Consider the following 17040-nt stretch of genomic DNA (forward strand, 5'->3'; position numbering starts at 1 on the left):
GATCTTTTTGTTGAAAATGAAAAATTACTCAGTCAGGAAACAAAGAGAACTCTGTAATATGATGATCTTGAGCTGCTGTGAGCCACCTTCATAATCCTGTAAACACAATCTGAGCAGTGTCAAGGGTGTCAGGTTGGAATTGATCGGAAATTTGTATGCATGCATCATACGCCAGTTCAGATCGGCAAACATTATCACATTCTAATGCACATGGAGGAATAGCACAGCACAACCCATGTTACAAAATGCTTTTCCAAAAGTGGCTTTTATCTACAACATTTTTCTACCATAGATGCCAGAATTTTACATGCAGCTTGTAATTGGTGGTGGAGAGCCCACTTGTAATCATAGGTGCCAGCAGTGTGGGAACAGTGATGTTAATTTTGTGTTATAATATGGCATGCTTATGGAAATGTGAATAAACAAGATTTCTGTGTTAAGGGCTTAACTGAACTGAGTACAGCTGAGTGGTTAGACTTCAGCACAATTAACAAATTTTGATTTTTGAAATGTAATGTAACGAATTCTAACCAGTGATTTGTTTGTTTGTGTGTTTGGTTGGTTGGTTATAATTGTTTCATGCTTTTGTTACTACTTTGATGTAGAGCCGCAACATCTAATCAATAAAATCGATAATAATCGATTATGAAAATCATTGTCAATGAATCTCATTATCGATTAGTTAGTCTGCGTGCGGCACAGGGTGCGTTTGCTCACTACGTTTCTTCTCTTCCAAAAACATGCTTCGTAGAGTAAATACTAAAGTTGTGTCTCAAATGAAGTACTCCACACTTACACTATGCACTGCATACCCTACCGTCTAGTGTATGAATTTTAGAAAGGTAATATCACCTCAAATAGAACACTAGCAGGTTTTTACTAACCGGAAGTATAGTAAAAACCTGCTAGCCGCTTCCTAGTCGGCACACTGCCCCCTACTGGTCAGGAGATGGCAAAAACGGCTATTTTGGCTTATAACTCTTGAATGCTTTCCTGCATGATAGCTATCATGCCCAGCTGCTACCTGAGCAGTTTCAGAACAGCACCACATACGGGACAACATTTCTAAGGAGTAGCTATTTGTAGTTATTTTTAAAGTAAATGTTTTTTTTTTATGATTGAAAGTTTACTTTTTCTAACTCCTCATACACTGTTACTCTGACTCAAAATCATGTCACAAAGCATGTCTTTTGCTGCTCATGCACCGATAATTGTCTTGACCAATTGGTATTGCTGCTTGCAGCTATATTTATATTTATGTCTATAAGCATTTGTTTGAGGACTAAAATACACTGATTTTATTTATTTCAGTGTAAACATTTACAATAGTGTTCCGCACATCATATGATCACTGATTATTTTTTTTTAATGATTTTCATTGTTTTTATTTCTTTCATATTCACGATTTGTTTCTTACTGAGGGCTACAGCATGTGCTATCAAAGCTGCTTTCTGCTTCAACTTTAATCAAATAGCACAAGAAACATAGGTATTGTGACTTTATCTAGAGGTTGGTAAATCCTCTTATAATGACTTGGGAATAACTAATGAAACACTTGTAACTCTAAATTCACATGTACAGTAAATCTACATTTAGCAGGTTGTGGCTTGTGTTTTTTCTTGAATCTGATGAATGTCGAGAGGATTTATTTCTAGTTTAAGTCCATCAATCAAATCAATCACTGAAGTAACAAAATGCACACATTTTTTTTATTTAATTCATTTTATGTGTACACCTGCCGTCGGACCCAGAGTAGTATGTGTTTGCTTCATCCACTGTATTGTTTAAGCTACTCATTTTGTAATGTCTTATCCAGTCATTATTTAATTTGCATAGAATTTTAAAATTTATTTATAAAAAAAGCTGATGCCAAACATACAGAGGCAATTTATAGTTTTATTTAAACATTAAAGAATAATGCATCAGATTTTTTTTTATGAAAAACATGATCAATTTAAAGATCATGAAACCTATTAGATTACAACTGAAATGAGGTGAACATTAAAAAAAATCTAAAATGTGTACTAATTATAGTGATGTTTACCATTCTTTTGTAGCTCCATGTCAACATTACACTGTTAACTAGAATTTTAAATTGTTCAATTGGTGCCACTGATGCACAGTGAATCGATTCCATGATCATGTAAAAATTGAAACCCTTTTATACATTAGAAAAGCAAAATGAAATTTAATATAACTTTCAATGTTCAGGCTAGGATTTTTAAAGTATTCTGTATAAAAGCATGCAGGATATCTGTTTATTTGTATCATTAAATTCCTTTTCAAAATCTGGATCACAGTATGAATATACTGTAAGTTTCATGTTTTAAAATATGTTGCATCAAATGTATGTTCTGCAACCCTGCATAATATCTGGTGAATATTAAATGCTGAGGTCAATTCCCACCCTGCATGGGTTGGCTGTGCTAAATTACCTCTAGATGTGAATGAGTGTATGATTGTGTGCATGGTGCATTGTGTGTGGTAGGAATGGTATGGTAGGAATGGTACACCATGGATGAGACACCAGTCCACTGCAGCATCCCATCCAGACAGCCATCCCATCCAGCGTTTATTCTTGCCATACATCCACGCATGTCCAGTGTTCACAGGGTAGGCTCAGAGTCTAACCAGTGGTAATTCTTCTTTGCCTTATTCAATTCCTTTTCAAGTGCTTACTTAATATTTGGACACTCTTCCAAGAAAAAAAGATGGGTTAACTGTAGGGCTGAAACTAATGATTATTTTCATAATCGATTAGTTGGCAGATTATTTTTTCCATTTATCGATTAATCAGATTGGGGGGGGGGGGCATTTTCAGTACCATTTTTCATTTATTTAAAATAAAATCCACAAACTGAGTGTTACAAACATAAACTACAAACTGAGTGTTACAAACATAAACTTCGGACAAAAACTGTACATAAGCGTTTGTCCAATTTATATAAGACTAAAAAGAACCCAATACACACAGACACACACCAGAATATATATTATTCATTCAGCACTGTAGTTTAATTCTGTGCTTTTTTTGCATCCATAAAAAGTAATGCATGAACAATTATAATATAATCTTTATATATGTGTTCGTGTGTGTGTGTGTGTGTGTGTGTGTGTGTGTGTGTGTGTGTGTGTGTGTATATAATAGTATTTATGCATTGCTTTTTATGGATGCACAAAAAGCACAGATGTCATATATCAAGGAGGTAACTCTGGACTTCATTTCCCAGCAGCCACTGCACCATATTACTGTCACGTGACCACCTTCACCTGTATCACGTTTTTGTTTAACCAGCACTCATATATATAATCACTATTTGCACTGCAGGGGCACACAGTGGCTTAGTGGTTAGCATGTTCACCTCACCCCTCCAGGGTTGGGGGTTCGATTCCCACCATGGCCCTGTGTGTGTGGAGTTTGCATGTACTCCTTGTGCTGTGGGGGTTTCCTCCGCCAGTCCAAAGACATGCATGGTAGGCTGATTGGCGTGTCCGTAATGTGTGATGGATCAATGGGTGTTTGCACTGCTTCTTTGTCTCATGTAATCGTCTATCTATGCTTTTGTCCAGGCTTCCATGTTTAGTTTTTGCCACAGTATTTTGCCTCGTGTTATTGTGTCTTTGTATTTTGTTTGTTTGTTTGTTTATTAAATGTTAGAAGATCTGCACTTGCTTCCGTATCCATCTTTGTAACGTGACAACGGAATTAAACTACAGTCCTAAATTAATAATAAAGACTCACTTTCACTGCAACTTATGGTTTCTGTTACTCACTGCTTTTAGGCATATTGTCTTACTTTTGATCATAGTGTTTTAATTAGACATTACAGATCTTATTTGCACTCCCACTGCGAGTGAGGAGCAATGTCGCCTCATTACTAATAGATCACTTCCGTTATAATAAATGACAGAATTTACACTGCAAGCGCAAATACACCATATAATGACAATAAACTTAAATTAAACTAAACCTTTTAAGCAACTTGCACCAGTTTCTCCAACCCCTTACATTTTGTGGAGCATTTTGGATACAAACATAAGTTTGTGCTCGTGCATCACTTTTGTGCTTCCCTGCTCATAAATGCCGCTTTGTAAAGTTTTACCTTCTCCGCGGTGTTTAATATAAAATGCCCTCCTGCCATAGAGGACTTGGAGGTTGCACACTTTCTTCCTCAGTCACTTGATGATTATGTCTCCGTCTGGTGTCTGATGGTGACTGGGGTCAAGTTGGGAATAAAAGTTAACATTGACATCAACAGTAAACTGAAGAAAGTCATTGTCGGTGACTCTGGGTATCTGCTAAAGCTAGCGGTGTCACATTACGTGCTTATGACATCATGCGGCACTGATTAGGAAGCGGCATATACTTCCGGTTAGTAAAAAACTAATGTGTTCCATTTGAGACGATATTACCTTTCTAAAATTCATACACTAGACCAGTGGTTCTCAACCTTTTGTGAGCTCTGGACCCCTAGCATATTGCGAACAATCCACAAGGACCCCTCACTCCACAACAATTATAGGCTATATATTTAACAGTCATTTCTATATATGTTGCTTTATTTTATTAATATTTAACATTAATAATATTAACGTTGGACATTTAAAATTGAATCAAAACATTTCAAGTTTTTATTTTTTACATTTTATTGTTGGTGCGACACATTTATTTTATCCATCAAACCATTGAATCCATCAAATTCATTAACTTCTCTACCACTCATAGGTTTTTGCATATTATCATTTCATTTGTAAATAAATTCAAAATAAAATCTATCAATGAACGATTGTGATATTTGTGAATGCACGTGAATAACCAAATTGGTTAATTTTAAACATATATATATATATATATATATATATATATATATATATATATATATATATATATATATATATATATATATATATATAGGTAGATAGATAGATAGATAGATAGATAGATATAGATATATATATATAATCTATACAGCTCTCTCTCTCTCTCTCTCTCTCTCTCTCTATATATATATATATATATATATATATATACATATATATATATATATATATATATAGATAGATAGATAGATAGATAGATAGATATAGATATATAACATTTTAAAAACTTTCCTATGGCCCCCTGCAATTACACCACTGACCACTAGGGGTCCGCTGATCTGGATTATTGGAAATAGGAAACAACTTGTAAGGCTTAAATTCAAATCAGTAAAATCTAAATTAGGCTTTGTGTTTCCACTAGAAGGTGGGTTGGAGCAGCAGGTTTTTATTTCTCGCACATTGTGCTACCACACCCATCCTTGCATAAGCATGTTCATTTTTGGCCACAAAAACAGCAAGTCAGGGCTCCACAGTGTGATCATTTCACTCGCATTTGTGACTGAAAAGTACTTTGTGGGACTGTGAAAAAATATTTAGGCGAGTGACCTGTTCGGAGTTGTATAATACAATCGGAATAAAAACTACAGGAAGTCCAAAATGCGCTACTTTCACAGTTACTTTCACACTGCTTTTCATCATCTCAGTCAACCAAACAAGTGTACAAATACTGCAAAGAAGCCATTATGATGACAAGAGTAACAGTTTACATCATCTGTGTCTCTCAACTTGCCGATCTCACAAACCACCATCTTTTATTGATCAGGCAAAATGACCTGAACCTGCAACTGTGACCTGCTTGTGTAGACATGGCGGCATCGGGTGCAAGTAAATTAATAATAATGCTAACTCTACAAGGTGGGGTGTAATTTAAACTTCTTTATTAAATAATTCCTGACCAATCATAATCAAGAGTAGCAATTGTTCAGTCTGTAAAAATACAGTACACTGCTGCTCTCCCTTCACCAACTCCCAACTCTAATAGACAGCGAATTTACTTAATTTAAGCTCATGGTTGCCAGATATCACAAGAAAAGTCAACTCCAGTTTTCATGTTTTTCTTAATCCCCTAAAAAGCGTAACATTATCAGTAGACATGGCAACACTGTACTCGGGGAACCCATCTAAACAACTGATAAACAAACCAAAAAAAAAAAATCAAATCAAATGTAAAGACAGAAAATGTGCTTTTTATAAAAAAAAATAATTTAATATAAAAAAAAAGATATAAGTTAATAAAATATAAAAAAAAAAAATAAAGCTGCAAGCAGCACCCGGCTGCATGTTGGGGCTGCTCTGCCAGGGGAATGCCATTCCATTTTTTTTTTAGCACTTTTTAGTACATATATGTTAAGAGTGTATCACGATGTAAAACATGTAATTTCCTGTTGCCAGCAGGTGGCACTATGACTATAACTGAATATTGGCATGTAGATGTCTTCAGGCCAGAATTAGTATAAAACATATGAAGTTTGGTGCAGATTGAACATTGTATGTCTGAGTTAGTGTAAAATGTCAGTTCATGTTGCCAGCAGGTGGCGCTATGAATAATATTGAATTTAAGAGCATGTAGATGTCCTCAGGGCAGGATTCATATCAAACGTGAAGTTTGAAGCAGATTGAACATTGTATGCTTGAGACCTAAAAGTAAAAGACTCGGAGAGACCATACAATCAGAGCAATACTGGGGTAGACCAGGCTGAGATGGGAGATGATAGAGCTGATGTCAGTCAAAGAGGCATTTGTACATGAATTTGATCCAGCCCACTGACATGGTTTTAAAGCTATTATTATCCTTAAAATGCACATATGTCAGTCAGGGAAATCAATATTTTTCGCCCCCAAACCCCACTAGCAAACTTCTGGACCTGTTTTTTTTTTTTTTTTTAAACCCTGCATACAGTTATGGCTGTAACACCTGGAGCAGAAAATGTGCTTGCGTCATCCACTGTATTCTTTAAGCTACTCATTTTGTAATGTCTTATCCAGTGTCTTTATTTAATTTAAATATAATCATTTTAAAATGTATTTCTAAAAAAAAGAAAGTGACATCAAACAGAGGCAATTTATACTTTTATTTAAACATTAAAGTAAAAAGTAGTTTTATGAAAAGCATGATCAGTATAATGTATATTAGTTATATTAGTATATTACAGCTGAAATGATATAAACATAAAATATCTGAAAAGTGTGCTAATTATAGCCATATTTTTGCAGCTGCATGTCAATTATTTTGCAGCTCCATGTCAATATTGCACTATTAAATAGAATTTTAAATTGTTCAGTCTGTGCCACTGATGTACAGTAAATCAATTCCATGATCATTTAAAAATTTTCCCTTTAAAAAAAACCTTTCATACACTGTTTCAGTGTTCAGGCTAGGATTTTGACTATAAAGCAAGCATTTTATCTGTACATTTGTATCATTAAAAATCTGTATCAAAAAACTAATATACTGTAAGTTTCATGTATTTAAAATATTTTGCATCAACAGATTGATTTGGATTAAGGATTGGGTGAATTTAAATACAATTAGCCGTTAGACATGCAGAATTGTTTGTCATTTTTTGTGTGAAATCTCTTTATTCTCGGATTGGTTGTTGAGGTGAAATTTGGTTGTTGGACCTTTTGACTACATAGTCATTAGCCCAGTGTATAATCTGTGTTAAGGCATCCAGCATCAGGCAGTTTATATCATCGTTCACATGGGTCTCCTCGTGATAGTTCAAGACAGGGAAGATACAGTTCACAGGAACACCCACTACATTACTGCATTCCCGCATCTAGATACACACACAAATATACACATGATGCCATCATTAATTTGTTATTTTTCAGAATTGTAGTTGGGAATCTCTGCAGTGAGGCCCATACACTTTCTCTCTAGCAAAATTACTCACTTTATCTCTGATCTTTTTGCTTTTGTAGATATTTTGCAAATTCTCCTTCGTCATTGGACATATGCAGTCGACTCTTGTCATGAAAACCACTTGAGGGATTCCTGTAGCATAAGTAGGCAAAACATAGATAAAAACTCAGTTACTCAGTCATTTCATTGTAAATTTTATCAGTGTGGTGGATTTTTGCAGTCCTATTAAAGATTTAGATTGAAGGTTTATTGGGTATTATACTTTCCAAGTAATAATCACATTTGGATGACATTTTCCTGAGATGGAAATAAAGTAAATCTTGTTAGCAACACAAACAACACTATTAAAAACTTGAATGCACTGACTGTCATGTTTCAAATTTTTACCTTGAGACTAAATGTCATATCAGCAATACAGCAACTACATTTCCCAGGAGGCGCCACAAACTACAAACATGGCCGAAGAGGACTACACTTCCCATAAACACACACACACACACACACACACACACACACACACGTTCACCTTCTCTGAGTTCTAACTACACACACCCGTGCAAACAATCTCACACACACTCACAACACAGTTTAAAAGAGACTTTGGGAACATTAAGACTTTGCGACGTAAACGTTCAGCTGCCTAGTCTCTGTCGTTGTCCAAGCCTTGTTCTCGTATTTTGCCATTCTGAGTTTTGACCTTTATGTACTCCTTTGACTTCAATTCTCTGCCCTGCCTAGTTTTGCCTGTTTGCTTGATCGCCTGACCTCTGCTTGTTTTTTGACTACGGATTTCTGCCTTACACTTGAACTTTGTTTATATTAAATCTGCCAAACCTGCACTTGCTTCCACAAGTGAAACGTAATCAATAAAGTCAATTTGACCCAATAAACCTTAAATCAAAATTTTTAATGGGACTGCAAAAATACTGCAAATAATCAGACATGAAGGTTTACATGAATGTTATTCTTCTATTTAATAGATTATTGAAAGGATTACCCACCTCATTCAATCAGATAAAAATTCATTCAGATTGGCCTTCGATCATGTTACAGTCTTCTGAATGAAGTGTATACGTGAACTTTTTTAAAATTCCAATTGTGCTATCAGTTGGATTATGAACAGATTATTAGGCTGCATGTAAACTTGTCAGCCACTGATCAGTTTGAGGAAATATGCTGATGGGTGTATTGGCTATACCAAATTGCCCCTAGGTATGAATGAGTGTATAATTGTGTGTCCATGGTGCAGTGTTTTTTGTAGGAATAAACCCTGGATGGGACAGCAGTCCACTGGAGAATGGACTGGCATCCCATCCAGGGTTTTATTTCTGCCACGCATCCAAACACAGACAGTGTTCCCAGGATAGTCCACTGTGATCCTGACCATGATAAAGCAGTTACAGAAGAGGAATTAATATATAACCAGTGTTAATTCTTCTTTGTCTTACTCCTCCCCTTGTTCCATAGTCAGGTCCAGACCTACACTGTCCTAATTGCATACATTTTCTATTAGTTTTATTGTAGTTGCTGAATAATTCTTTGTAGTTACATTAATAGCATGGTTAAGATGAATAACTGAGTTATAATCCAGGTACAGTGATTGAATGATGTGTCACTGATGATAAAGTCCTCCAAACATTCTTTAAAATGTTGAACCTCATATGATCTACTTAATTTGATTCCAATCTGGTCACTAATTTAGACATTTTAAAAGTCCTTACTCCATCCCATAGAACAATACTTGCAAAATGTTGTCTCATTAAAGTAAGAAACCTTTCCAACTGTACAGGGCCTAGGACTATAACACAGATAACTCATGGTTTAAAACACTCCAATAGAGCAACTCATTTCTCTTCAAGTGCTTACTTGAGATTCTGTTAAAATGTTAAGGTGCTAGATTACAAATCAAAAACCAAGCATGAAAATAATGCAGAAGTTAGATATAGTGTGTTGGGCCCTGTGAATGTGGCATATTGCAGTGGTTTTCAAAGTGGGGGCCGCCAGGGGGCGCCCCGGGGGCCTCAACAGTTTGATTGGAGCCACCTAGCACATCCCTCCCACTAGTGTCTTACTCTCAGACAACCACACCAACACACACAATCAATTCCTAAAATAATGTAATGTAAAGATGTAAGATGTAATTATTAATAATAATAAAAAAAGGGGGATATATTCAGATGTCTGTATTTTTAATGTGTTTTAAAGATATCTTGCAAAAGGGGGCCTCGGTCAAATGTTAGTGCCATTTGGGGGGCCTTGCCCTGGAAAAGTTTGGGAACCCCTGGCATATTGTATCATTTCTTGCTATTTTCATGACCATCAATGCAGGCAATAATCTAATGGCGTTTTTGTAATTGTAAAAAGAGGATGGGTTAAAATGTTAACATTTATCATTAAGTTAATGGTTATGTAATGATTATGTAATGAGCATGTGGCAGCAATATCCAATCAATCAAATCATCTCATTCTCTTAAAAAAATCACTTTGCATATTTCCCCATTGGCAAGGTATATGGTGGAAAGACAAGACAGACAAAAAGAATCTCTCAGGAACAGACGTTCATTCTGTTAATAATAAAATTCTAATTTAGTCACCTTGTATTTCCTTGCATTTAGAAAAGTTGATTTGAATTAGCCTGTTTATTTTGTAGTAGGATGACAAAAATAAGGAGATAGGAAAGAACTTTTAAGGCTAAATTTCAAATTAGTAAACAATAATTTAGGTCTTGTGTTTCCACTAGAAGGCCGATTTGGCCACAAAAGTAGCAAGTTACCCTGAGAGCACCTGCTAAAAATATAAATATAACTGTGCCTGGCAAGGATAAACTTTAAACATTAATGAGCTGATGAACTGACTCACCCATTATGCTTGCTGTTTCTCTGACACTCTTCAATCTTTCAATAAACTCCTTTTCCATCATTGAGATCTTGTCGGCTGGTATGACATACACCAGGCAGTGCATCTGATCACTCAGGCTGGGATTTTGATTGTAATAATGGTTGTTTGTAGTCAGTGGACTGTTACAGTTAAACTGAAGAAAAGAGAGAAACGGTTCAATAAAGTATTTGTGTGGTCATATAAAATTGGTTTCCAGATATATTGATTACACTGGTAGGCTTTTATATTGACATTTGTTTCTTTCTGATTTACATATTGTGTGATTTGGATTGATAATAGCCACACTAAAGTTTAAGTGTTACCTTACCATGTAACCCTCTTTCATATGACCTTTTAAAGCGCTGATGATATCTTGAGTGAGGACCCCATCTTTTGCTTCCGCACCCATTATATCATTGAAGGCAAAAGGAAACGATCCTTCTTCATTTGCAAATCTAAATCGTTCATACTGAAAGTAGTAAAGAAACAGATGTGTTTATTAATGTTTACCTAGCTAGTTGTCATGCATACAAGGTGAAAAGTAATGACACATTTAAGACTGCATAATATGGACTCACGCATAGAGTGTGACTCTTAGTAGATCCTGCAGCAGCCAGACAGTTGACAAACTGACGTCCTTCAAAAATGGTTCTGATGGTGTTTATGGCGCTGGACTTTCCTGCTCCAACTCGTCCATACAGGAGGAAGCGGAGCTCTTCAACTTCATTACAAATATTAAATGTCTTGAGAGCATTTAACATTCTGGCTTGTCTAAGGAAAGAAAAAAATGTGATTCCGGCAGCTTATATTTATACTTTTTATATATTCATTATAACTATTGCAGCAATACTGTAACTAGCAATTCAGATACCTTGCATTATATCAAAACCTTACCTCCATTGCACTGTCCTCCATTCATTTATTTCTGTAGAAAATACATATCAATTAACATGGTATTAATATAATTAATATTATAGCAGTAGGTACTGTATTAGTAGGTACACTATTATTCTAATAGTATACTCCCATTTTTCCAAGGAGGTGCCCACTTGCACTTAAAATATTGGGAAAAAGATGGTACAACCTCCTTCAATTCTATGTTTTTGTTAATCAGCACCTAAATAACAATTGTGTAGTCCTCAAAAACTTCTATAAACAAACACAACCTCAGGTGACAAAAAAACCCAGATTTCAATATGTAGTTATTTATTCCCCAAAACTTGAATCAACATTCAGAAACCAGGTTGGAAAAACAAGTACACCCTTCCAGCATAACTCTGTTTGGTGTAAACCAGAGGTTCTCAACCGTTTGCAACTAAAGACCCCCCCCCCCCCCAGCCTTCCCTAGATCCATCCTCCATGGATGGATGGATAGATAGATAGATAGATAGATAGATAGATAGATAGATTTTTGGATGGATGGATGGATAGATAGATAGATCGATTTTTTTGGTTGTGATTTTGTACTTTTTTAATTACTTTTCATAATTTGTGATTTGTGACTACTTTGAACAAGAGAACTAGGCTGTAATAACGTGTACTATTTTACATGTAAAACAGTCCATTCATTTTGCATTCTCAAAAAACATTCGCATACAAATGATGTAAATTGGGACGAAGGGCCCAATCCTTAGAGACAATGACTACGTTTACATGGACAGCAGTAATCTAATTATTGACCTTATTCTGAATCAGACAATATTGTGATTATGGTTTTTACATGAGTTTCTTTTAGAATGTTCCTTTGATGTTCCCGTTTTACATGTTCTAGGACATAGATCGATTAACGGCACACGCCATTAAGCCCCACGCCACGCCGTCCGACGTTCCCTCCAGAATTTCACATATCAACATACAGTTCATCTTCGTTATGGTACCGTATACAGTTTTGGGTGTTTCATTTTTACTTTTTACGGAATCTTCAAGTGCAGTTAATTGTCATGCTATATGTGCAAATAGGTGACTGCTTGAAGCCATGGGCTGCGTTCGAAACCACATACTTACCTACTGTATAGTAGCCGGAATACATGTATTCGCCTTCTATATAGCAGGTAAGAATGCGGTTTCGGACACAGCCTTGCTCTCTCGTTTGCTGTCAAACGGTTGAGCACTGCCTTGTGTGTATGTGTCCTGTCGCAAAATGGGGCGAAAACTCCCACATGACGCTAATAATGTGATTAAGGTGTGTACATGTCTGTAACGCACTTTGATAATGTGACTAAAACAGGAATACTCCACATGTCTTAATCCGATTTGTGTTTACTTTGAGCACGACTTTAGCTGGATTAAGGTCATCAATAATCGCTGTTTACATGCTAGTTTCTTAATCAGAGCATCGTCTTAATCGGGTTAATATCGGATTATTGTTGTCCATGTAAATGTACCGACTGATGGACTCCATTTTATACCAGAATATTCTTAAGAGAAATGTGAATCTGTCCAGCAGCTTAATATGGTCTGACATTGGGTTAGGCAACAGGACAATGATGTCAAGCACACCAGCAAATTGACATCTGAATGGCTTAAGACAAAAATGAAGCTGCTGGAATTACCGAGTCAAAATCCGGACCTCAACACTTTTGAGATGCTGTGGCTGGAGTTTAACACAGCTTTGCATAAACGAATGCCCTCAAACATCAATAAACTGAAGCAATGTTGTAAAGAGTGGCCAAATTTTCTTCTTAAAGATCTGAGAGATTGATGAATACCTACAGAAAATATTTACTTCAAGTTATTGTTGCTAAAGGTGGTTCTACGTTTTAATGAATTATAGGATGTACTTATTTTTCCCCCGGGTTACTGAATGTTGGTTTACTCTTTGGGGAAAAATGACTACCTATAGAAGTCCGTCGTGTTTTTTGTAGTCACCTGAGGTTAATTGTTTATAGAAGTTGGTGAGGACCACACAATTGTTATTTAGACCCTGATAAATAAAAACATTGAACGAGGGTGTACTTTCCTTTTCCCATGACTGTATGTATAGAAATTCTACTGTGATGTGCTACCTGCTTTCTGTGCCCTATTTTTGTGTAATACATATTTTTTTAATCTGTAGGATTAAGAGCACCCTTTAAATAGCCAGTGCTTATTTGTGTCTTTCGGAATAGTTGTTATTATAAGCATTTCTCTGGTTAATTTATATTATTTTATAGTAATAAATTACGATGTTACTTACGGACTCTGACGAGGGCAGAGCATGAGTCAGAACCGGAACTGTTGCTCAGGGTTATGGTGTATTTCCCTTCATCACTCTCCTGAGCTTTTCCAATTTCCAAGATGCATTTTGTACCAATTTTTTTCACAGTGTGCTTGCCCTCCACACAAGCCAATTTCTGGCCATCCTTTTCCCAAGTTGCCGTTACATATTCTGTGTTTGCCTCGCAGGAAAGAATAACATTACATCCACCTGTAACTTGTTTATCAGCCAGAACTGTGTGAAATTCTATTGGACAGATAAGAAAATGTAATTAAAAAAACTATTATGGAAACACACTGATTGGGTGTGTTTTTATTTCAGGTCATGTATATGCCCAGTCCTCAAAAAAAGGATGCTTAATGTCATCTTTTCAGATTTTTTTCTTTCATATATTTTTAAACTGTGTAAATTTACAGTAAACATATGCTAATACAATGAAACCATCTAATAGATTTGAAATGTAGAAAGTGTGCAATAACTGGGGGAAACGCCATGCGCAGTACCCAGGCTCCCAATAGGTGTGCCATTTATAACATATGCAGAACTGTTTATTCAGTTGATCTTGGCTTTCAATAGACTCAAGTGTGGCTTCTGCTTAGTTAGAATGAAAACCTGCACCCACACCAGCCCTTTTCAGATAAGACTGGACACCCCTGATATAGACACAGAAGCACTGCCCACTACACTATTGTCCTATTTAATATTACTGTAATACAGACCCTAAATTTAACATTTGACTTTGTTTAATTAAATGCTTCAGTACGTCAGTTTGTGTTACTTACCAGGTTTGGATGGAGAGGATCCCATGTTTGACTCTATATTGAAGAAAAAAGGAAATATTAAGATATTGAATATATATTAGAAACTCTAAGCATTTACATTGTTAGTGTTAGATACTGTAACTGTATAGAAGAAGTAGAATAAAGAAGGTCACACAGCAAAAATAACAAACGTGAATGTGATAGACAGCATAGCACCATATAATAAATGTAGCACCTAGCACTTAGCTTAGCACCATGCAGCTCCTGTAATAAATGTCACTTATGAATGAGAATTTAGTTCTCTCAAAAAGAATAGCAACAATGCGATCAGTGGGTCTGTGTTTGTATATTTTAGGATATTTAGTAGATGTGTGTGTGTGTGTGTGTGTGTGTGTGTGTGTGTGTGTGTGTGTTTTGTGTTCGTTTGTGTGCACATGAGCGAGAGAGAGAGAGAGAGAAATTACGTTTTAAAAAAAGTATGTTTTGCATATTACACATTCTTTCTAAACAAAGAGCACTTACCTTGTGTGACGGTTATATTGAGATTTGAGGTCTGTGTGTCTTTCTCTGTCTGCTGTTCTGTGTGTGCAGCTTAGCTCCTTTTCCTCTTTCACTTTTGCTTCTGTGAGTTTGTGTGCAGGGGAGGGGTATTTCTGTGAAATCGAAAGTAAAACCTATCTGCCTGTTTTTTTTTTGTTTGTTTGTTTGTTTTTTTTTTTGCCTCCTTGATGATTCTCACGCATGCTGGAACATTCCTCATACATGCTGAAATGAACAATTAAATTTATACTTTGTGGTACGCTTGTGCAATATTGATTTTTCCCTGTTTAAGGGAATTATTTTAAATTATTTATTATTTATATTTATGATTATTTATATTTTAAATTAAATTATTTACTCATACAGAACTGATAGACTAAAAAGCCAGGGAAAAGAGCATGTGCATTCTCGATGTGCTTGCTGGTGTTGTCCTGAATTCTCACTCCCTGTCAGAATCTGATTTCCTTTCACTGTGGATTGCACAGTAGCCGATTTCTAATATTGCATGTTCTCATTTGTGCTATTCTGTTGTTTTTATAATTGCCCTAGGTGGCACTGAAGATTACTGTATTTAGGGTACTGTATTCATTGATCTGACAAGTTCAGTTGATTTTATTGCCATTCTAGAGGTTGCACAAACAGCTTCCATTGAGGTATTAAAGGTCCATTGAACTGATCTATGTTTAGGGGAGAACTCAAAAGAGCCTCAATTCTTCATGGCCTGGATTCCACAAAATGTTTGAAATATTCCTTTGAGATTCTGGTCCATATTGACATGATTGCATCACATAATTCCTGCAGATCGTTCAGCTGCACTCTCATGCTACGAATCTCCCATACTACCACATCCCAAATGTTCTATTGGATCCAGATCTCCAGATCTGGTGACTAAGAAGGCCACTGAAGAACACTGAAATCGTTGTCCTGTTCATAAAACCAGTTTGAGACAACTTTTGCTTTCTGACCAGAATGTAGCAGCATTATCATGCTGTAAGTACCCATTAGAAGATGGTGAATTGTGGCCATGCAAATGGTCAGCAACAATACTCAAATAGGTTGTGGCATTCAAGCAATTGATATACTGGTAGACTGGTGCTGACGGTGGATGTGAACATTGACATGGCCCATATGTACAGAATTTTATGAATTGCCTGATTTAGATAATTACATGATTGGCTGATTAGATATTTATATTAGATAATAACCTGCATGTATGTGCAGATGTACAGGTGTTCTCAATAAAGGGGATGGTGACTGTATTAATTATAATGTATAATAATATACAAGTTGTCTACAGTACATGTTTTCATAAACCAAAAATTGTCAAATTTAATAGTTCAATATTGTGTTTGATATACTGCCTGCTATTCACATTGCTTTAATTTTAACAGTGACATTTTTTGTGCATTGACATTGTCATGTCTACACCCGAATCTGTGATAGACTCCATTTCCCATACTGCACTAGTGACTACAGACATGGCTGCTCCAGACTACATCTCCAAACTGACATGCGCCAACTCTCCCAACTTCAGATTGAATCCACCTGACTCTAATCACTACCCACACTATAAAAACAGACTCCAGACTCTTATCATTCAGTCTGCCTTTTCCTTGATGTGTGAAGTGTTTGTTGTTGTGATTTATATTCTGGTTCTTTTTGACTTTGCTACTGTCTATTGGTTTTATGATTCTGTTTTTCCTCATTTGTTCAGTTTGCTGATCGCCTGACTTCTTGCCCATTTTAATTCTCTCTTTGCCTATTATTTTTTTATTATTATTTGTTTGCCAGTCTGCTTTTAACCCTTAAATGCATACGTTTCACCAATCATTATTACATATTCATGTCGTTACCGACCCAGAGTATATACTGTACGTATCTTATGCAGATGGATCTCTAAACTGCCCCAATAGTATAAA

The 17040-nt window shown here is 35.9% G+C and overlaps 1 protein-coding gene across 1 annotated transcript; it reads right to left on the reverse strand.

Moving 5' to 3' along the window:
- Positions 1–6934: 6934 nt before the first annotated feature.
- On the reverse strand, positions 6935–15395 carry LOC128608629 (interferon-induced protein 44). Its single transcript, XM_053626515.1, has 9 exons — positions 15104–15395; positions 14603–14635; positions 13800–14066; positions 11519–11549; positions 11203–11395; positions 10953–11093; positions 10607–10778; positions 7779–7879; positions 6935–7661 (listed from the first exon to the last, which is right to left on the reverse strand). The coding sequence occupies exons 2-9, from the start codon at positions 14625–14627 to the stop codon at positions 7461–7463; spliced, it is 1131 nt and encodes a 376-aa protein (XP_053482490.1). The 5' UTR covers positions 14628–14635; positions 15104–15395; the 3' UTR covers positions 6935–7460.
- Between the last annotated feature and the right edge of the window lie 1645 nt (positions 15396–17040).

Source organism: Ictalurus furcatus, chromosome 6 (genome assembly GCF_023375685.1).
Source record: "Ictalurus furcatus strain D&B chromosome 6, Billie_1.0, whole genome shotgun sequence".
Taxonomy (NCBI): Eukaryota; Metazoa; Chordata; class Actinopteri; order Siluriformes; family Ictaluridae; genus Ictalurus; species Ictalurus furcatus.

What these genes read in the sequence shown, in the direction of transcription:
- LOC128608629 (XM_053626515.1), bottom strand. Translation starts at nt 14,627, where the DNA reads ATGGGATCCTCTCCATCCAAACCTG. An exon ending in ATCCTCTCCATCCAAACCTG is followed by an intron (nt 14,067 to 14,602) that starts GTAAGTAACACA and finishes TCTGTCCAATAG; the next exon opens with AATTTCACACAGTTCTGGCT. An exon ending in CTCTGCCCTCGTCAGAGTCC is followed by an intron (nt 11,550 to 13,799) that starts GTAAGTAACATC and finishes TATTTTCTACAG; the next exon opens with AAATAAATGAATGGAGGACA.